Raw genomic sequence first — 22,212 nt, 5'->3', positions numbered from 1 at the left:
CAAGTCTAGGCTATGTCGACGATGACGACGGTGATGACGAAGTCGACCTAAGGGCTGAAATCTGCAATCTTTCTACTGCTGTCCAAAAACGCTATGGGCTGAAATCTGCAAATCTTCTATCTGCTGAATTCTGACTCTATGTCGGTGACGATGTCGATGGCAACGATGCGACAACGACACGCTGAAAACGCAGATGCTGAAATCTGCGTTTTCCGGGCTGAAACTGTAAACCTTGCGGAAACTGACCGTGCGGCGAGGAACTACTGCGGGAAGGTGAGATCCGCGAGGTTCGGGACTTGATCTGCGAAGTCTAACTGCTGAAAACTGAAAACGCTGATGGTTCTGGAGTTTCCGTCACGATGATGGTGCAAAACGCCAGGGCTGATCTGGTGTTTCTGTCGCCGGGATTCTGCAAATGCAAAAACGCTAGGCTGATCTGCTGTGTTCTTGTCGCCAGGGATCTGCAAGAGCAAATCATTGGCTGATCTGGTCCAAAAACGCTAGGCTGTTGCAGTTGGAGCAAAAACGCTAGGTCACTTGGGGGGTTCTGCTGAGAAGGTGTCTGTTGAGCATGTGCTCGTGCTGCCTCTTTTGCCAAATAGTGCTAGCTCTAGTTTGCTTATATACAAACTTAGCAAAATTGCCCTACCTACTTTTGTTGGGAAGTCACTTAAATTAATAAGTGAAAAATGTCAAAAATAGGGAAAATAGGCTAAATGCACTAGAAAATTCCCCTAACTGAATTTGATGGATTCTGAAGGGAATATTGATGATCATGCTATGTGCAACCAGAGGATATGCATCTATACTAAGTGACTTGGCATGCACGGTCTACGAATAGACTCACAAAAAGTGCTGGATCACTTCTAATCTAGACTTGACTGGACTGACTGAACCCTGATCATGATGTAGCTTGTCCACAGACACATAGGGTTGGATGTGTCACGTGACATCCCCTCCTTTTCAAAGTGAGGTACTGGTACCGAACTGTATGGCGTCGAGGGAGATCACCAAGAACATCTGGAATCCTGGAAAGGACTCTTCGCCGGCCCACTGTGATGTGTGGGTCGTGCGGTACTTGAACTTCATAAAGGTCTGCAATGCTTGCTTCTTTGGGCCGCGCCGAAAGCGACACAAAGTCTTCAGTGGCTCCTTCGATTCTTCAACTTTGTATAGAGTCGTGCTTCTTCCATCTTCAAGAATCTCCATGGCTGAAAATTCCTGAAACCATTTCCCACACCAAACCATGAACATACCCATTCCATGTAAAGTGAGTGGAAAAAATCCTGTCTTTGCTAAAGACTGTGTATGCAATGTAGATGAACATAGAGACGGAGTGACAACCCGTTCATCAAACACATGCAAACAATGAGATCGAATCTTTCTCTTATGATCTAGAGCAATCAACTGTGGCAATTCACAACGGAAATGCCCACGCTCGGTGCTCATACTTTCATGTGATCTGTCTACAACTGTGTCATGCCAAGGAAGAGACATGGAATGTGACTTCCTGGCATACATAGTTTTCAGCTGTTCATGATAAATCCGCTTACATTCGTGCTCATCCATGAGAGAAACGTGCTCTAACATACAATATGTCATGCCTAGGAAAAGGGATCACATAAAGATGCTGACTAAAAGACAGGAAATGATCACGAATGAAACACTCGAACAATGCGTGCGTATCAATCATGCGAACACATAATACTTCTTGTGAGGTTCTTTGGACCTAGGCTCGAGAGCCAAGATCTGTTCTTCTTGAGTGGTCGAATCGTCCTGTGGGGGTGCTTTGGACCTGGACTCGAAAGCAAAGATCGGTTCTTCGTGACTGATCGAATCTACAACGAGGTTAGCTTCGCTAGAAAAAGCATCCACTAACACCTCATCCTTGTGAACAATCACATCATCTTCATGCAACTCATCATGCTCGTGAGAAATCACATCTTGATCATCATGCAAATCATCATGCTTATCATTATCATCCAAATCATCATGCTTATCATTATCATTCAAATCATCATGCTTCTCACAATCATGCAAATTCTGTGTGTCTTACTTTAGAGAAGAAGAGACTGAGAGAGTCTCCTTTTCCTGATACTGTTGAATCTGTGTCTGCATTTGAGAAAAGAGTCGCAACATCTCTTGCATTCTTGCTTTGGTCTAGCGGTCATATTTTGCTTGTCTTGCTTTGTTCTCTGCTTGTCTTTCTTTTTCTTCCAAGTCGTACTGACGCTGTATGGCTGCCATTCCTTCTTTGTATTCACGATCTATGGCTGCCCTTTGTTCTTCGTAGGCCTTTCTTTCTGCTTCTCTTTCTGCTTTTCTTTCTTTGTGTTCTAACTGTCTTTCCATAAACAACTGCTTCAACTCCTCCATAGGAGTTAGTGCAATCTTTGTCATAGATGGCGAAGGGTCAGAAAAACCTCCTGGTGGGGAAAATTCTTCTTCGCCTCTCTCATGCTCATCACCTCCAAACGAAGTATCCATTCCGCTTCGAGTGACGACCATGCACTATGATCTTTGGTTCTTAAGTTCACTAGGAACTTGGGTCTTGAGGGTCTTGGTGCTTAGGTTCTTGGGTTCTTGAGGGTCTTGAGGTTCTTGAGGTTCTTCAGGTTTTCTTTCGCTTGCAAATCGCGTTGGAGAAGGATCTTCTCTTCACCCGAGTTCTACTCTTTTCCGCGGGCGCACCCCTTGGCGGCCTTGCGCTCACACCAAGGTTTCTTTTTCCCACCTCACGTCGATTGGCCGGCCGCTAAGTGCACGGTCTGCTCTCAATGAGTGAAAAGAGATACAAGGGGAGGCTGGACAAGCCCTTCTTTCTTGGGATTATTGTCACTCTTCGACAAAACACGATTAGGGATCGACACATCCAAGCGAACTTGGGTTCGTGTGACCTCAACAAGCAAAAAAAATTCTTGTGGTTCTTGTGGTTCTTTCCTTGAGTGATACAGAACACTGCCAAAGCTCTGATACCAATGTTAGGTGCAGCGGAATGATTGTTTGTGCTTTGCTCAAGATGAGTACTCCGAACTGTGCTCAAGGTTCCTTTTAGTTCTTATGGAAGGGAGAGCCTTCCGTTCTTAATGAAAGTGCTATGATCACAAACAAAGTGAATGGACACTGTGCGTGCGAGTGTATGAGACTGAGAGATAGAGAGAGAAGAGAGATACGACACCAGAGACGTTGTAAAACCCTCCTCCGAAGGCCCCACTCTCGTCAGCGAGAGTGGTCTACTTATGATTGCACAATCTGGTACAAATGGTATGCATGAGACTGATGCAAGTCTAGGCTATGTTGACGATGACGACGGTGATGACGAAGTTGACCTAAGGGCTGAAATCTGCAATCTTTCTACTGTTGTCCAAAAATGCTATGGGCTGAAATCTGCAAATCTTCTATGTGCTGAATTCTGACTCTATGTCGGTGACGATGTCGATGGCGACGATGCGACGACGACGCGCTGAAAACGCAGATGCTGAAATCTGCGTTTTCCGGGCTGAAACTGTAAACCTTGTGGAAACTGACCGTGCGGCGAGAAACTGTTGCGGGAAGGTGAGATCTGCGAGGTTCGGGACTTGATCTACGAAGTCTAACTGCTGAAAACTGAAAACGCTGATGGTTCTGGAGTTTCCATCACGATGATGGTGCAAAACGCCGGGGCTGATCTGCAACCAAAAACGCTAGGGCTGAATTTTGGTGTTTCTGTCGCCGGGATTCTGCAAATGCAAAAACACTAGGCTGATCTGCTGTGTTCTTGTTGCCAGGGATTTGCAAGAGCAAATCGTTGGCTGATCTGGTCCAAAAATGCTAGGCTGTTGCAGTTGGAGCAAAAACGCTAGGTCACTTAGGGGGTTTTGCTGAGAAGGTGTCTGTTGAGCATGTGCTCCTGTTGCCTCTTCTGCCAAATAGTGCTAGCTCTAGTTTGCTTATATACAAACTTAGCAAAATTGCCCTACCTACTTTTGTTGGGAAGTCACTTAAATTAATAAGTGAAAAATGTCAAAAATAGGGAAAATAGGCTAAATGCACTAGAAAATTCCCCTAACTGAATCTGATGGATTCTGAAGGGAATACTGATGATCATGCTGTGTGCAACCAGAGGATATGCATCTATACTAAGTGACTTGGCATGCACGGACTACGAATAGACTCACAAAAAGTGCCAGATCACTTCTAATCTAGACTTGACTGGATTGACTGAACCCTGATCATGCTGTAGCTTGTCCACGGACACATAGGGTTTGATGTGTCACGTGATAGTTTGAGAGGCTAAAGGCTGAAAATGCAAAACGCTAGGGATTCTGGCTGGGATTTGCATCTACAAGAGGCTATGGGATGATTTGCTGTCACCAATGGCGGCGATGGGCTGAAAACTCGAAAAAAGCTGGCTGAGCTGAGGCGTGAATCTGAAAACGCTGGCTGGTCTGCTGTCTTGGGCTGAAAACTGAAAATGCTAGAACTGACTGGCTGGATCTGCAAAGGTGCGGCGAGATTATGGCTGAAAACTGAAATGCTGGTGCTGATGGGTTGATTTGGTGCAAAAACGCCAGAGAGGCCAAGGAACTGCGGGTACTTGGTGCTGGTATTGAGGGTACTGACTTATGCTTGAGAAGTGACCCCTAGGATCTTTTATATAGGAAATTAAAGCTAGGTCAGGCAATGCCAATAAAAACCCACGATTTCTAAAATGATGCTAAAATGTCACATAATTTGATGAATTACTAATAAGAGGTGATTCACATGCAGATAAATACCTAGGCTGAGTACTAATGCAGCTGTATGGGAACTCTCCCCAATGCCTACACGTTGCAGACACTGGCTATGCTCATGTAAAATTAGAGGGTATGCAACTAATCTAAAGTGCCTGGACATGCACGTCCTATGTACAGACTCACAAGGGTGCTAGAACACTTCCTAGGTTGTCCTAAACCCTAGGAATAGGAGTTATCTTGTCCACATGCACATAGGGCTAGATGTGCATGTGACACAAATGAGCCTAGGGTCCTATTTATAGGACTCCTTAAGCACCCTAACCATAGGGCCATGGTCACACGCCTGGATGTAACACTTTCCCCCTTCTTGGTGGAGGTCTCACTCTCTTTTGGTATTTCTTATGAGTTGGAAGGTAGCAAGATAGGACTCTGAGCTATCTCAAGCCTTCTTTTTTCCTGTCAATAGAACATTCTACGTTTGGCATCAAACTTATAAATTGCAAGAGTCAAGGACACAACCAGTGGTAGGCAATCTCTGCTGGATGACTGAGGATTCGACAAGTCAAAGGGTAGGCTAATTTGTTTGAGGAAATGAGTATGAGCCGTGAGATGGCAGGTTCAATCCTGCCTAAGTCTATTACAAAACAAAAAACAAAATTGAGCGCAACTGCAATTGCTTGAGACACATAATGCCAAATGCTACATATTAGCTTGTTGCTACATGCTAGGTCTGTGTTACTCAAATTGACACATTTCTCAAGTGGCAAGCACATGCATCCTGGTGTCAATTGTGCTATGGAGACTTGACAAGTTCTTGGATTAAGAATGTATAACACAGTGATGTCCTTACGTTTTTCGGGCCTTTTAAGCTTGATAGGTTGTTGCATGCACTCCAAAAAATTCTGAAGTAATTCCTAGTTGAACACTCTATTTTATATTCCTCTCTACAACCATGCAGGTACGTTTGGAACTGTATTAGGAATGGCTTTAATTGCTCAGATCTATACCTTGAAGGACTTGTTATAGCAAGAAGTTGGAAGTTAGCAACATATATTGTTGAAGGTGGAGCGTCTAGTATTAGCACTTGTTAATTAAACAGAACTTTGTAGTGTCTATTCATGGTTTAGATGTCTGCCTACTATCGAGGGGTCTTCTTGAATGTTTCGTGTCTAGTAATGTTAAACTGTGGCATATTTTCTCAGTGAACGATTCACAAGGACAGACTTCTAGAAGCTTTTGGTAGAATTATATTATCACAGCAACGCATCAGGAATGAGATGAGTTCTCCTTCTCGATGCAGGGCATTTCTCAAGTGTTCTTTTGTTTCATGTCAAATGCTTTAACTTTTTTAGATGTATGAAGTGTGTAGATTCTCAGCTTATGGAAGTGGTTTTCTGAGTCACAGTCTAGTGTTAACTAACCGCATATCACAAGTAGTGTGAAAGTAAGGCATAAGCACTTTCTAGCTGGTACCACGCATGTATGTGCAAGCTTGTTACATCTTTGCAGTGTACTGAATCCTGAATTTTTTTCTTCAGGACACCAGATACATTTTTCTACAGCTCTCCTCGATTTGTGACACATATAGATGATTATGCTATACAAGCTTTGACAAAATATTATGCATCTGTTTTTCCTCCAAGTAACAGTCCTGGAGTCGCTCTGCTGGACATGTGCAGCAGTTGGGTAAAAGATTTTCTGCTCTGCCATACCTTTCGTTTTTGTTGACTGCGTGAGGCCTTGTGTGTGAGCACATTCTATGCATGTTGAGGGTATGCATACTCGATCATTATTTTATGAAGGTATAATTAGTTCTTAGTCGACCTTAATAGGAGTTATTTTGTTGTTGGATAATATTCTACATTCAGCAGCTGTACATGCATTTGCATTTTGTGCTAGTCCTTTGCTAGAGAGTAGGCCTGGGAGGGCAAACATTGCGAGAGCACAACTAAAACTTCAATACATACAAATCAAGGGAAATTAGGAAGCCACCTCATCAGATATGATGATATCTTCAGTAGTTAATATGAGTCCAAAAGACATACGGTTACAACTTGTTTCACCGATCGCTTTTGTCTACCCCACTTTGATTAGCTTCTGTTTTTATATATTTACATTTTTCAAACAGATTGAATGGATATTAATTTAGAGTTAGTATTCAAGCTAGAGACTCTCACCATGTGTGTATCAGAATCGGGAGATGGCTCACGTCCGTCGGTGCTAATCGTGTTGATGTCCACCATGGTGAGAGTCTGCACGGGGGGTCTCCCATGTCTCGCCAATATAGATATGATCCTCTGCTGCAACCTCCTCTAGCGATGGGGGACATCCCCTCATCCTGGGCCTCCTGAATCTCCTTAGCTCTGCTGGTTGATTACTCAGTATAGGTTTCGCCACTGTTTTTTTGCTGTTTTATAGGGTTTCAAACCTGTGTTTTGGTGTTTTTAAAAGTTTTGAAGCTAATTTTCTCTTTTTTTAGGGTTTTACAAGCGTTTCTTGCTGTTTTTTAGAGTTTCTTGTAGTTTTTTGGTTGTTTTAGTCTCTCTCTCTCTCTCTCTCATGGTCTCCCTCCATTGGGCTACCCATTGACCCCCTTTCACATGGCCACCCCAGTGGCTACCGCTTCCCTTCAACATGAAGTTCTTGATCACCAACAAGCGGATATCAACACTTGAAGTTGAAGTGAAGGAGTGGAAAAAAGAGATGGAGGCAACCTTTCTTCAAAAGATGGAGGAATGGAAAGAGGAGAAGAAGAACCTATGCGAAAGGATTTCTCGCGTCGAGGAGCAAGCAGCTTCACAAGAAGCCACAATCCGAACTCTCCAAGGTGAACTTCTTGCAGCAAAAAGTGGGTTGCTCGAAGAAGGCAAAATTCAGCCATCCATGATGGAAGAATTGAATACCATGAGAGAAGAAATACGGGTTATCAAGGAAGATGAGGAGAAGAAGTCATGGGCCGCGGTCATCTCCGCAACACAAAAGAAATTAGAGGAGGTCGAAAAATGGATTGAGGTCACCAAGAAAGGGAAAGGTAAGGAAGCTCCTTGTACACCCACTCTTATTAACATGACCCTCGAAGAGGAACAAAGGAGGAGGATACGGGCTCTACATGTGAGGGTAACCCGCTTCAAGGACATAAACAATGTGGAAAAAGAGGTCACAATCCTCACATGCATGATGGGGGTGGACAAGCCTTCACACACAAAGGCATGGAGAGTGGGCAAGAAGAGTGATGGCCCGGGAGAATTTTCAAAAGAGAGAGCTCTCAGACTACGCTTCTCCTCCTTGGAAGAGGAGAAGAAATTCTTGAAAAAGAGGCCTACTCTCAAGAAGACTCGTATTTTCCTCGGTGTTGATCTCACTCTCTCACAGCTTGCGCATATGAGAGGTAATGCCAGAGATTACGGCGGCAAGGGAGAAGGGAAAGACGGCCTTTTATAGAGATGGTCAAGTGGTGACCTAGAGCGGCACTCTACATGACGGTATGAGACCTATGGGACCACACTGAAGATGGCTACATGGAATTATAATGGATCTATGATGTTGGACGTTGGTGCCTTTGAGGACAGTTTGAGAGACGGGGACATTGTTTTGTTCTTAGAGACTCATCAGGCCCCTAGACAGCTTATGCCACATGTGGCGGGATACAGATGGGAGACAGCCCACAGGACAGTCGCGAGATTTGAGCATGGGAGTAGAGGTTCAGGAGGAGCAGCAATGCTATTTAGGGAGGAGTTACAGCCACTACTACATATTGTACGGAGAGATGATCATGCTAGATACATGTGGGTGAGGCTCAGAGCTGACACAAGCCGATTTCTATACATTGCCATATGTTACTTCCCTCCCAATACGTCAGTATATGCTGCACCCAGAGGATAGTCGCCTTTCTCTATACTAGATGATGATATATGGGAGTTTTCTAGGGATTGTGATATTATGCTCCTAGGGAACTTCAATGCCCAAAAGAGCAACTCTCAGACAGTCTTCTACGACTCTTGAGTTGAGATGCGTAGAGAGCTAAATGTGGGTTGACTTGGGGCTTGGCAGATGCTCACATGACAAAGAGCAAACGGAGTATGGGAGATACCTCACAGAGATGACGACCATACATGGGTTAGCCATACTTAATGGCTTACAACAATTTCCTGGAGTAGCCGGTTTCACATGCTTTCCACACAGACAGAGGGCAAGTACAGTGGACTATGTTATGGCACAGCAGAGCTTTATTCCTTATATTCAGGATTTCATAGTGGGAGCCAGACCAGTGGGCGTAGCAGTGGATCATGCTCTTTTGACATTGTCGGTCTCATTTCAGTATAGTACAACCCAGACATCAGGAGGCAGGTCACATTCCGTTATACATTTACACCAGAGACTGACTCAGTTTATCTATTGCCGTCTATGCAAAGCCAGTCCTGGCATCTCAGTGGAGAAGTGCACCACTTTATTGACCGAGACACCGCATGGTGCAGCATTAGAGGCATACCCACACACTCAGCTGGGTCGAAGACGATATTCTGGCAGCATGCTCCAGAATTGTTGGTATCCCAGCTCCAGAGAGATCTTCTTTTAGGAGTCATCACTTATAGACAGTCTCGGATTGCTTCCCGACACCTTGTGCGACGGAAGAAACGAGCTTACTTGGCCCAGATGGAGCGAGACTTGTATCAGCTGTTCTTGAGTAGAGACTCAAGAGAGGCATGGCGATTCTTTCATTAGCACTCCCCTCCCCCAGTGATTACTTCACCTGATGTGTGGGGCCAGTATGCGACATCGTTATATAGTCCTTGGACAGGACCCCCTTTTAGATCCTGCAGAGCCATGCCCACCTACCAGCACCTTCTTTACCACTGAGATGGTAAAGAGGGCCATTGATAGGATGAGGACCAACAGGGCATATGATCATGATGGTCTAGTAGTAGAGCACCTTATACATGCTAGAGATATGCTGGTAGAGGTTCTTGCAGTGTTGTTCAATGCTAGAGATATGCTGGTAGAGGTTCTTGCAGTGTTGTTCAATCGTGCCATGTGTGAGGGGTTACCTGAGACTTGGAGGTTGTCTACTATTGTGCCTATCTTCAAGGCAGGTGATCCTATAGAGCCTGGGAATTACCGCACTATTATGGTTGGGCACACATTGGCACGGTTGTATGCATCCATTCTTGAGCAGCAGTTGAGTAATTGGGCAGAGGGTGAGGGTGTACGGGCAAAAGGCCATGCCGGTTTTAGGAGGGGTTTGTCCACTCTTGATCATATTTTGACACTCAGAGCCATCATTGAGGAGGGCAAGTCACGTGGGAGACGGATTTATTGTAGCTTTGTGGATTTCTGCAAAGCATTTGCCATGGTACCGAGAGCTCGATTGATGCGCAGACTGCAGGAGATGGGGATGCTCACAGTGTTGATTTGGGGGATTATGGCTCTATACAGATCAGTGATGGGACATGTACGCACCCCGGAGGGGATATCTGATTTAGTTCACTCCACCATTGGGGTGAAACAGGGTTGCCCATTGTCTCCTAGTATTTGGTATGCATGTTGATGAGGTGTCTGATTACATCGACAGAGAGGGTGATAGAGGTGCCCAGTTGGCAGGGACTTGGATCCCATTCTTGTTATATGCTGATGATATTGTGTTGATCTTTGACTCACCAGAGGGTATGCAGCGACAGCTGGATGCATTACACAATTTTGCAGAGGATAGTGGATTGTCTGTAAACCTTGGTAAAACCAAGGTTATGGTGTTTAACACCACACCATAGTGGATCAGGAGATTGTAGAGAAATGCATACACTTACTTTGGGGTTGTCTTCACTGGGCCGAGGTTTTCTTTGAGGAGAGCAGCAGAGACTAGACTGACTAGAGCTTATGCGGCCTTGGGAGGCTTGGAGAGGATGTGTTCGCAAGTTCAGTTCCTCGAACCTCGGACAAAGTTATGGCTCTTTGATACTTTAGTAGCCTCAGCTATGTTGTATGGGGTGCAGATATGGGGACCTTCTGTAGGCCAGGATGGTTGGAGACGTATGGAGAGGCCATTGGTATCTATGATCTCTCGACTGATCAGAGCCAAGGCCTCGTACCCCATGCTACCATTCGAGCAGAGCTAGCTGCCCCTCCAATGGAGATTGAGGCGCTTATCAGATCAGTCTCCTTTGTGCAGAGCTTGTGGGATACTACTAGAGACAAATGTGCTAGGTTGGCCCTTGAGTCTTCTAGACAGTTAGCTCTTGAGGGAGACACTTCATGCTGGTATGCACAGATGACATCATGATTTCAGACGCATGGCTTCACCATTGACAGGCTGCCCCCTTTCCAGTACTCTCTTCATGCATCCTCGGTGTCTCTTACACGGGTGGAGATTATTGGACTCATTCATCAGGACCTAATCCACCTGGATACCAGGAGGACATGGATAGAGCTGCCACAGGAGTTGGGCACGAAGATGGCTTTCTATAGAGAGCATCTTCTTCACCTCACAGGAGATGGGTTTGTGATTCGACCTAACTACATGGACACACATATGTCTCATGGTTTGCGGTGTGCCATTGGTCAGATACGCACATCCTCACATCAGCTGGAGATTGAGATTGGTAGATTTAGAGGGATACCAGCAAACAGCAGGATATGCCGCTTATGCCAACTAGAGCAAGAGACAGAGCTACATTACATATGTCATTGCACAGTCTACTATGAGATTCGGGGCCGTTTCCATTGCTTATTCAGAGAGGGTTTCGGTCCTTTCTCTAAGGTCATGAGTTATGAGGATCAGAGATGTCTTGGTCTATATATACTTGAGTTACACAGATATAGAGACACTTTATTGGGGAGAGCTAGAGAGAGACAGCCCCAAAGACATACAGATTTCTTTTCACTAGATATGGGACAGTCAAAGGAGCAGCCATCACTACAGAGCTCGACCTCCACTCATTCGACCACTACCGGCACTCTCATCGACTGAGCACTGGAGCTACGGAGATCTAGACGGCCTCGGTTGAGGAGAGGGGCTACATAGCATCGACAGAGACTACAGTCATACTCTCTTGACATCGAGAGTGTAGATGAGGATGGATTCTAGTAGTAGTATTTTTGTTCTAGTCGTTTTGTACCCAGACATGGTATCAGATTCACTATTTTGTATCAGATTGGTCTCATAGGTCATTTTGGCCTTTTGAAGACGTTAATATAAAATTTCATTTCATTTCTCAGTAACCCTGCTCGATGTCGCTGCATCTTGAGTAGGTCTGATCCTGGTATCTCATGACTCTAAATAGAAGCCCAAAACCCTCTCTAAAGAGGCAGTGAAAGCGGCCATGTATCTCATAGTATGGTGTACAGTAGCATATAGCTGTGTCTCTGGCTCTCTCTGACACAGCTGGCACAACCTGGCCTCCGCTAAGATGCCTTGAAATCGGCCTGTCTCAATCTCCAACTAGTGTGATGATGTCCGAATCTGTCCAATAGCACATCGTAAGCTATGGGACAAGTGAGTGTCCATGTAGACAGGCCTAGATAAGAAAGCATCCTTTGTGAGCCGGAGAAAATGCTCTGGAGAAAATGCTCTCTGTATGTAGTCATCATTGTGGCCAACTCCTGCTTAGGCTATATCCATGCCCTATGGGTATCCAACTGAAACAAATTCTGTTGTGTAAGCCTAGTGACCTCCCTCCGTGTGAGAGAGAGAGGGTGCATCTAGAGAATACTAAAAGGGGGGGAGCCCATCCATAGAGAAATCATGTAGCTCAAACCATGCTGCCATCTATGCATACCAACAACATGATGTATCTCCTTGTGCTATCAAGTGTCGTGAGGACTTCAGAGCCAGCCGAGCATACCGATCTTGTGGGAGCTCCCATAAGCTATGTATGAATCCCACTGATCTGGTAAGAGCCTCCTCCACTAGAGGAGCGGAAGCTAGCTCTGCTGGGATGATCACACGGGGAACCAAGGCCTTAGCATTGATCATCCTGGAGATCATGGAGATAATGGCCTCTTTATGTCTCGCCACCCATTTGTGCGTCCATGCTGATGACTATGATGATCTACTGAGGGTCCCCATATCTGCACTCCATATAGCATAGCTGAGGCAAGTAGGATATCAAAAAGCGATAGCTTGGTGTGAGGCTCTTGGAACTGAGCTTGTGAGCACATCCTCTCCAAACCTCCCAAAGCTGCGTATGCTCTAGTCAGTCTAGTCTTTGCCGCTCTCCTCATGGAGAAAACCGGGCCACTAAAAACCACCTCAAGATAATTGTATCTATCTATACACTCCACTCGGTCCTGTCCATAAGTAAATCTGGGTGCTGATTGCATGACCCATTGCACTGTAGTATTGAATACCATAGCCTTGGTTTTCCCAAAGTTAACAGGCATACCAGACTCCAGTATCCTGCGCAATGTTTGTAAAGCATCAAAATGGCGTTGCGTCCCCTTAGGTGAATGTGAAATAAGCACTATTATCCGCATACAACAATAGGGGTATCCATGTCCCTGCCAATTGTGCTCCTCAATCACCCTTCGTCTCTATGTAGTCTGAAGCTTCATCCACATACATACCAAAAAGAGTGGGGGATAGTGGACAACCCTGTTTCACCCCAATGGAGTAAATAATCTCTAGCATCATCGTGTAATTGTCTTGTACAAGGCCATGATCCCCCGTATGAGCTCTACAGTCACTCCCAACTCCTACAGTCTGGGCATCAATCTACCCCTTGGATCTGTATCAAAAGCTTTGGGGAAATCCTTAAATTAACAATAAATCCTCCTCCCATGAAATCTGCCCTCCTCAATGATAGCTCGTAGTGTGAGAATGTGATCTAGGGTAGAGAAACCCCTCCCAAAACCAGCCTAGCTTGGCGCTCAGATGCCCTTTCTCTGTGCCCATTTGCTTAGCTCATGCTCAATGATGGATGCATATAATCTGGCGAGTGTGTCTAATTATGATATGACAGTGCGGTAATTCCCAAGCAAACTAGGGTCCCCAGATTTTAAAATAGGTACAATCGTGGACATGCTCCAAGTATCAGGAAAACCCTCACACACAACTCTATTAAACATCAATGCAAGAAGACCAGCCAAAAGATCCTTTTCATGTATAAAATGCTCAGCTACCAAGCCATTATGATCATATGCTCTCCCAATCTTCATCTGTCAATAGCTTTCTTTACCATCTCCGTAGTAAAGAAAGCGCAACCGTGTGGGCATGCCTCTGATGGATCTGGCACTCACTATTGTATATGTATTAGCTGGTGCTGGGGAGTGCTCACGAAACAATCTCTATGTCACCTGAGTCCTAGCTTAAGAATAGCTGATATAAATTTCTCTCCAGCTGAGCTAGGTAAGCTCTCTTCTTTCATCACACAAGGGGCCGAAAGGTAACCAATGACTGTCTGTGAGTGATGACGCCCTTGAGCACCTCCTCTGTATGGAAGCTTTCCAGTGAGCTGCAGATCAATTTCAGCATGCTGTAATTTTCTGTTTTGCCACTATTAGGTGCCTACTGCCCTGTACACGCATCCCAAGGGCTTTCTGAGGCTCCCCTGGCGATTCCCTGCAGTTTAGGTGCGAAACCCTAAACCTGCAGAAAAACACAGCAGGCTGTAATTCCCTGTTTTGGACCGTTTCGAGCGGAGCGAGCATGCCTACGCGTGTCTCAGGTGCACCCGCACGCAATGGGACAGTTCCCGTGTAAATCGGACGAGTTTTCACATGAGAAAGCTCTCCGTTTTCGCATTCCTTCGCGATGGAACTGTGCATACCTGAAGGGGATTAGCAATTAGCTAATCCGGTTCCTGTACAGAAGGCTCTTGCTTGGCAAACGCGCATAAAACCCCCAGAACTGTACATGGTCATCTGAGAAGCCCAACTAGAGGGGCATTACCAAATGTGCAAAGGGGGGAGAGAGGCGCGCGAGAGAAAATCGTCGCGCTACATAGAGCAAGGGAGAAGACAAGCTTTCCAATAAAGCTGTGAGCACCTACACCCACTACTCACACACACTGTAGCACTCACCTATGTACAAAAATCAGCCCTCTCTCTCTCTATCTTGGGCGCCCCCTTCAGCTGAGGTGTCTTGCAGGTTGCTCTACAACTGCCAATTGTCCAGTTTGCCTCTTTTGAGTAAATTCCCTACTAGTACCCACCAACTTATATGGGTAGTGAGGGGCCTAAATGACTTTGAACTGAGCCTAGACACCCTTTTATTGCTCAGATTCCAATGCCGGTTGGCCCGACCAACTCGTGGGCGACCTGCCCTTACCGATTGCGGGTGAAACTCTCGGCCGTTGGGCATTTCACACTGGCCACGCAATGTCCAACCATTTGCAACTTCAAAAAGAGGGTCCCAAAAATTAAACAAAAATCATCGGAAAGAAACCAACAACTCAAGTTAGAAATTTCCACGTCCTTGTGACATACCACTCTCTTAAAATCGCAAACGTCCTCGATTGCGTGCCATATATACATGCCATAGATCTGCAAGAAAGACTGTCAAAACATGTGTACAAATGACTTAATGAGACCTTCATACTTTTGTCAAACAATGTACACAGCTATTGCACTGAATCCATGAGTACATTTGATGTGCTAGTTCTATCATTACCCCTCCTTTGCAGACATTTGGTTGGGGCATACGTAGGTTGTAACCCACAGGTCTCAAGGTAAAGCTGCAATACATTTGGTGACTGTGACAGTTCATGCTCTTCCATCCACTTTGCATCCATAGGTGGATAGTTCTTGAACTTCACCAAATAGCATATTGCAACCTATCCTTTAATTTTTACATGTGCAAGAGACTCTTGCCTATGCAAACGAGCATAATTTCACAACACTGTAGCGTACTACCCACGACCAAGTAAGCTCAAATTTCGAGACGATTCGCCAATGCGTCAAAGAATCCAAGCAATCCCTTGAGAGAATCGACGAGCAGTGTGCCTGGCAGACCCACATCACTCCCGCAAGAGATCTAGTGGCCAATCTACCACAGTGAGACCTCTCCCTATCTTATCTGGGTTCATACTTGCAAACCCTAAAAATGCAGCAGAAAATTAGCCCTAATTTGACCACTTTTTGGCAAGGCGAACATGCGGAATTTCTTGTTTGTCGTGTGAAGAAGAACCCTCTTCCCTGGTGTCATTCGTCCTGTCAGCCATAGTGTAATTCCAAGTTCTTGTGTGCTGTGTCTTTGCTCAAAAACCAACCAAGGCTCACTTCTTGAGGAAAAAGTGATTCTGTCCCGGCAAACGGAACCATGAAACTGGCCCATGGGGTGGTAGACTATGGCTTTCACCCAAATTCTTTACTTTACTTTAGACTTTAGGACACAAAGGAACTTCACGAATAAGCTTGTGAGTGGAATTCAACACTTCAAGACAAACCACGGCCTGGAAGCTAGAGCACTACCAAGCAGACAACGACACCTTGTTGGCCCCAAAGACTGGCGCCCCTTTCGGTATTTCTTTATTCTTATTATACTTGAGAAAAACCTGTAAACTTGTACAAGCTATCCCACTTTTATCGGGCTGAAATTCCTCTACTCCAACTTGATTTCGGCAACATAACCATAGTAGAAGTCTCCACGGACAAAATCTCAAGTAAACATTGACTTTCCACGCACTTTAGAGCTCTTTGCAAAACCTGACGAGAAATTGCAACTCGCTAAATTCTCTGTTTTGCGCTCTGATCCGCGTGCTGATCACTTCTATGGATAGCCCTCAAGCTCTCGCACTTGTAGGGTCACTTGCCCCTTTAATTAGACGAGATTCCTCGCGAGAAATCTCTCTAAATTGTCATATACAAGCACCCAATGCTTTCCCGAGGCTCCCCTGGCAAATAAACGATCCGAACGCTTCCACCTAACCCTCAGCAAGCAGATTTTTGACCCAATTTTGCCAGCATAACGGCGCAAATATCCCTGTAGGTCAAAAGTACACGTCAAGGACACTTTCCCTTGCGGTATGGAAGCTTTCCAGTGAGCTGCAAGTCAATTTCAGCATGCTGTAATTTTCTGTTTTGCCACTATTAGGTGCCTACTGCCCTGTACACGCATCCCAAGGGCTTTCTGAGGCTCCTCTGGCGATTCCCTGCAGTTTAGGTGCGAAACCCTAAACCTGCAGAAAAACACAGCAGGCTGTAATTCTCTGTTTTGGATCGTTTCGAGCGAAGCGAGCACGCCTACGCGTGTCTCAGGTGCTCCCGCACACAATGGGACAGCTCCCCTATAAATCGGACGAGTTTTCACGCGAGAAAGCTCTCCGTTTTCGCATTCGTTCACGATGGAACTGTTCGTACCTGAAGGGGATTAGCAATTAGCTAATCCGGTTCCTGTACAGAAGGCTCTTGCCTTGGCAAACTATACATGGTCATCTGAGAAGCCCAACTAGAGGGGCATTACCATACGTGCAAAGGGGAGAGAGAGATGCGCGAGAGCAAATCATCGTGCTACATAGAGCAAGGGAGAAGGCAAGCTTTCCATTAAAGCTTTGAGCACCTGCACCCACTCTCACACACATTGTAGCACTGACTTATGTACAAAAATCAGCCCTCTCTCTCTCTTGGGAGCCCCCTCAAGCTGAGGCGTCCTGCAGGTTGCTCTACAACTGCCAAGTGTCTAGTTTGCCTCTTTTGAGTCAATTCTCTACTAGTACCCACCAACTTATAAGTGTAACGAGGGGCCTAAATGACTTTGAATTGAGCCTAGACACCCTTTTACTTCTCAGATTCCAGTGTCAGTTGGCCTGACCAACTCGTGGCGACCTGCCCTTCCCGACTGCGGGTGAAACTCTCGGCCGTTGGTCGTTTCACACTGGCCACGCAATGTCCGGCCATTTGCAACTTCAAAAAGAGGGTCCCAAAAATTAAACAAAAATCATCAGAAAGAAACCAACAACTCAAGTTAGCAATCGCCACGTCCTCGTGACACCGTCTCTATAGAAAGCCACCTTCCCCTTCTCCCTTACCGCCTTGATCTCTGGCATGACCTCCATCGTGTGTGCTAGCTATGCCAATGTAAGATCATCTCCTAAGAAGACACCTGCCTTCTTTGAAGTTGGTCTTTGTTTCAAGCACTCTTGTGTTGTCGTCGAGGGGAAGTGCAAAATTAGTGCCCTTTCTTTGACCGAGGATGTGCCTATATATCTGCCTTCTTTGTTGTCGTCGAGGGGAAGTGCAAAATTAGTACCCTTTCTTTGACCGAGGATGTGCCTATTATCTGCCTTCTTTTTCCCCACCCTCCATGCTTTGGTATGTGTGGGTGTTTCCACCCCCATCATTGGCATAAGCTCCTTAACTTCCTCGTCCACATTATCATTGCCTTTGATACCGGATACACGTACATGCATGGAATGTGTCCACCTCCTTTGTTCTTCCTCCAACGCCATGCTGATGATAGTCGGGGTGGGCGTAGGCTCCTTGGTCTTCTCTTTTTTGGCCACTTCAATCCACTTCTCGCCCTCCTCTGGTGCCTCTTGCTTGAGGTTCTTCTTGACAACTTCGACCCATCCGTTATCCGATCTCCTTGGTGATCTCTTCTTTGATGGCTTCCTTGTCGGTGAGTATCTCCCTCTCTTCTTTTGTCATAAGGGTAGCAATAGTGCCTTCTAGAAGAGAGATTCTCTCTTGGAGACTTTCTTTCTTCTCTTTCCATCCTCTCTCCCTCTCCTCCTTATATTTGCTTTTCTCCATTCTTCTTCCATCTCCTTCCTCCAAGATTTCATTTCTATCTCCAATGTCGAAGTGCGCTTGTTTGTGAGCACGAATTTTGCCTTGCTAGCCATTGGTATGAGTGGGGAAGACATTCTCCTTCTCGATCTAGAGAGAGAGAGAGAGAGAGAGAGAGAGAGAGAGAGAGAGAGAGGGATTGCAGGCAAATAGAGATGAGCTGGATGCAATGGTTTGGATAAATGCAGCACTATATCAAGTGAAAAAGAGACTGGAATTGAGTGATTATTAGGAAATCCACAAGTACATATTAGTGGTGTCAATCAACTGTGCAGACAAAAGCTTCTCTCCTTTAGCACAGATTGTTAATCCGCATTTGAGCGTTATGAGTCACATTTATTATGACCCATGCAAAGAAATAAAACGGAAAGGAAGGGGAAGCCTTGCCACAAAGAAAGAGAGAAAGAAAGATCTTTTTACATCTATTAGAGGCCGAAGTCGGCCTATGAGGCAAATCAAATTTACATGTGTGTCTCCCCCATCTATCGGAAAGGAAAAAAGTTAACAAAATATGTTCCTATGGTAAGGGGAGGGGGATGATTCATGGGAGGCTAGGATGCAAGTTACTTTTTTTTTTTTTTTGGGGGGGGGGGGGGGGGGGGGGGGGGGGGGGGGGGGCTTTATCTCTAGGGGGTATGGGTGCACATTTATATGCTTAGGGAAGTTAAATCATCAAGTACATCAAGCTGAATAGCTCCATCCTATATCAAACTAGGGGTGAAAGACCTGGTACATGGGTGGGTGTGGTGTAAGGGTTGCATGTATAATCACGATTGCGTATGCAAGCATCAAAGCAAATGCGATGGAGTCTCAGGGCCGTGTATCATGAAGTTGAGGGGCCTCTCCTAGCTCTGACCATCTCAGCTTGCTATAGGGTGACCCATCTGTGTGGTTGTGTAACAAGTGGCAGCAGGGTGGTGGTCCTCTGGAAGAAGTGTGTAAGTTGTGACTATCTGCCACCCTCTGGTGCCGCCAAAGGCGCCAACAATGTCTATGTCTATGTATCTCCACTAGAAAATGGCCACACTAGCACTAATGTCTAGACTCATGATCTGCCATAGGATTGATACTCTCATATGCTCTATATTTGTGAAAGTAGTTCGGTTGTCTTAATGAAAGAGGGCCATGTCGTAGCTTATGAGAGTCGGATTTTGCCAAAGCAAGAGAGAATTGCACAATTTTATGAAAAGGAGCTCTTAATAGTTATTGATGGTTTGACTCAGTTGAGACATTACTTTTTTTTTTCGAGAAAAAGATCCTTCCTTTAGTTAATAAAACAGGGCTTCAACCACCTCTACTTGAGAGGGCTACATCAAAAACAAAGGGAGACTCTCCCAGTGAGAAAACAAAATATGTACAACGGGGACCAAATCACGAGATGGGAGGAGGAAAGAGCCACACAGGTGGACGGTAGTGCCATCTGGGTCACCCTGGACCATGGTGAAGAAAGGCCTTGGGCGCCAGAGTCGCAAGAAAGCCTCTCTGTGCTCCCGCATGCGGTCGGAGCTGCTCTGGAGTCTCTCGTATTGACCCTTGAGTGTGTGAACGAGCTCCAACCAAAAATCACGAACAGTCTCTGCCGATGGAACAAGGCGAGCCTCGAAGATGCGGAAGCAGTAGGCCCGCCAAATGAAACAGATTGTCGGGCCACAGACGAGCTCCCAACACACCTCTCTCTCACTACACCACTCCTGGGGGGTAAGCTCTATCGCTAGCTAAAGTGTAGGTCGACCCCCCTAGATCACTATCATCCTACTGGTGGATGTCATTTCAAAATGGAGCAGAGAGCCCGTGAGAGCTGGCATCAGCTGAAAAATACAAAGCCCAAACCTGTTGTGCCATGGGGCAGTCCCACAGACAGTGCAACTCTCGAAAAGCCACTGTGTACTAGCCAACTCCCAACTGTTGTAGTTCTGTGCGCAACTAGCCACTAGAACTAAGTGATTCTCCTCAACTGTCTGGGGTCCCACAACCGCTCCTAGAAACATGACAAGAACTCAGCTGTGAGACCCTCCTCCTACCAATGAAGTGTTGTAGCAAGACGAGCCCCTCTCTTTGTGCTGCCAGTATGTGGCGCCCCAGTCAACCTGTGTACTGAAAGAAGGGGATCCCAGGGTGATCGGTTGAGGAGATGGGATCTCTCCAGAACCACTCTCAAGGGTCCCACTGCACTCGTGCCAGAGGGCAACTCTCCCAAGCCCAAAGCCACCAGTGGCCTGTCTCAAGATCTGCTGGGTTAGGATCTATGACACATGTCCTCCCACAGATGCCCAAAATCGTATCCTCTGAAAGCAACACTCTGCAACCTATGGAGCCTCTATTGAGACTTTGTGAAGGCGACCCTCTCCCTGAACCTCAAAGAACATGTGGGGTACGGACTCCGAGCAAGCCCGAACTGCAATGAGGACCTCCAGTCGTGTGAAGGCCCCCATCCATCCGGGAGGTGCCGTCTCTAGAGGGGTGAGGCAATCAGCTGGTAAAGCCTTTGTAATGTCATGGCACATGTTGTGCACCCCCCTCGTGCCTTGTAAGTGGATGCTCTGAGCCTCCTCGGAGAAACCTGACAATTGGAGCCACCGAGAGTGCGGGCTGGATCCTCTGCCATGGGACCTGTCACGAGGTTGTGGCAACCACTAACCTTAGTTGTTGGTTTCTTTCCCTTGATTTTTGTTTAATTTTTTGGGACCCTCTTTTTGAAGTCACAAATAGCCGGACATTGTGTGGCCAATGTGAAACGACCGACGGCCGAGAGTTTCACCCGTAGTCGGGAAGGGCAGGTGGCCACGAGGCCAGTCGGCACTGGAATGCGAGTAGTAAGGCTCAGCTCAAAGTCATTTAGGCCCCTCGCTACACTTAATAAGTTGGTGGGTACTAGGAATTTAAACCAAAAGAGGCTAAGTGGACACATGGCGGCACCATATGAATTTGCCGGTCTTGCATGAAGTGGGGGCGCCCAAAATGAGAGAAGGGCTGATTTGACTTCATAAGTGAACCACTGTGTGTGTAAGTAGTGGGTGCAGGTGATCACAGCTTTAATGGAAAGCTTGCCTTCTCCCTTGCTCTATGTAGCGCGATGATTCCGCCTTGCACCTCTCTCCCCCTTTGAATAGAGAATCGTAATGCCCAGCTCAAGGGCTTTCCATCTCTATGTACAGTAGTGTGGGTTCATGCGCGTATGCCGTGGGAGGCAAGAGCCTCTTGTCCAGGTACTCGATTAGCTAATTGCTAATCCCCCGCAGTTACAGGTGAATTTGGAGAGATTTCACACGAGAAATCTCGTCCGATTCAAAGGACAAGTAGCCCTACAGGTGTGGGAGCACGAGGGCTTGCTACGGATGCGACCGACACGCAAAACGGAGCCCAAAACAGTAAAATACAGCCTGCTGTGTATCTTTGCAGGTTTAGGGTTTTGACCCTAATTGATCCCTAATATCCCCAAGAGCTTCGGGGAATTGATGGGATCATTGTACACGTGATCTGGTGCATTTTCAGGGCAGAAAACAGAGAATTCAGCATGCTGCAGATTCTCGCCAGGTTTGGGAAAGTGTGCGTATGCGCCGGGAAAGTCACCTTTGGCATGGGGATTTGGTTTGTGAAGCTTCCTACTACGGTTATGTTGCCGAAATCAGGCTAGAGTAGGCCATTTTCAGCCCGATAAAAGCGGAACAGTTCGTAGGAACTTATAGGATTTCTCCCAAGTTTTATAAGAATAAAGAAATACCGAAAGGGGCGCGAGTCTTTGACGCCTATAGGGTGTCGCTGTCTGCTTGGTAGCACTCTA

General features: G+C 46.2%; 1 protein-coding gene across 1 annotated transcript in view; it reads left to right on the top strand.

Annotated features, from left to right (window-relative positions):
- The window catches only part of LOC147466071 (S-adenosyl-L-methionine-dependent methyltransferases superfamily protein), a 112,213-nt gene that overhangs the window by 59,653 nt on the left and 30,348 nt on the right, over positions 1–22,212 (top strand). The window contains exon 3 of the mRNA XM_086523656.1: positions 6,254–6,401. Coding sequence (XP_086379782.1) covers positions 6,254–6,401 — 148 coding nt within the window. The remainder of the gene's footprint in view (positions 1–6,253; positions 6,402–22,212) is intronic.

This window comes from Adiantum capillus-veneris, chromosome 1 (genome assembly GCF_014529385.1).
Source record: "Adiantum capillus-veneris isolate H3 chromosome 1, ASM1452938v2, whole genome shotgun sequence".
In the NCBI taxonomy this organism is placed as follows: domain Eukaryota; kingdom Viridiplantae; phylum Streptophyta; class Polypodiopsida; order Polypodiales; family Pteridaceae; genus Adiantum; species Adiantum capillus-veneris.
The sequence above is the reverse complement of the archived record's forward strand: the minus strand, read 5'-3'. Positions and strand labels throughout refer to the sequence as shown.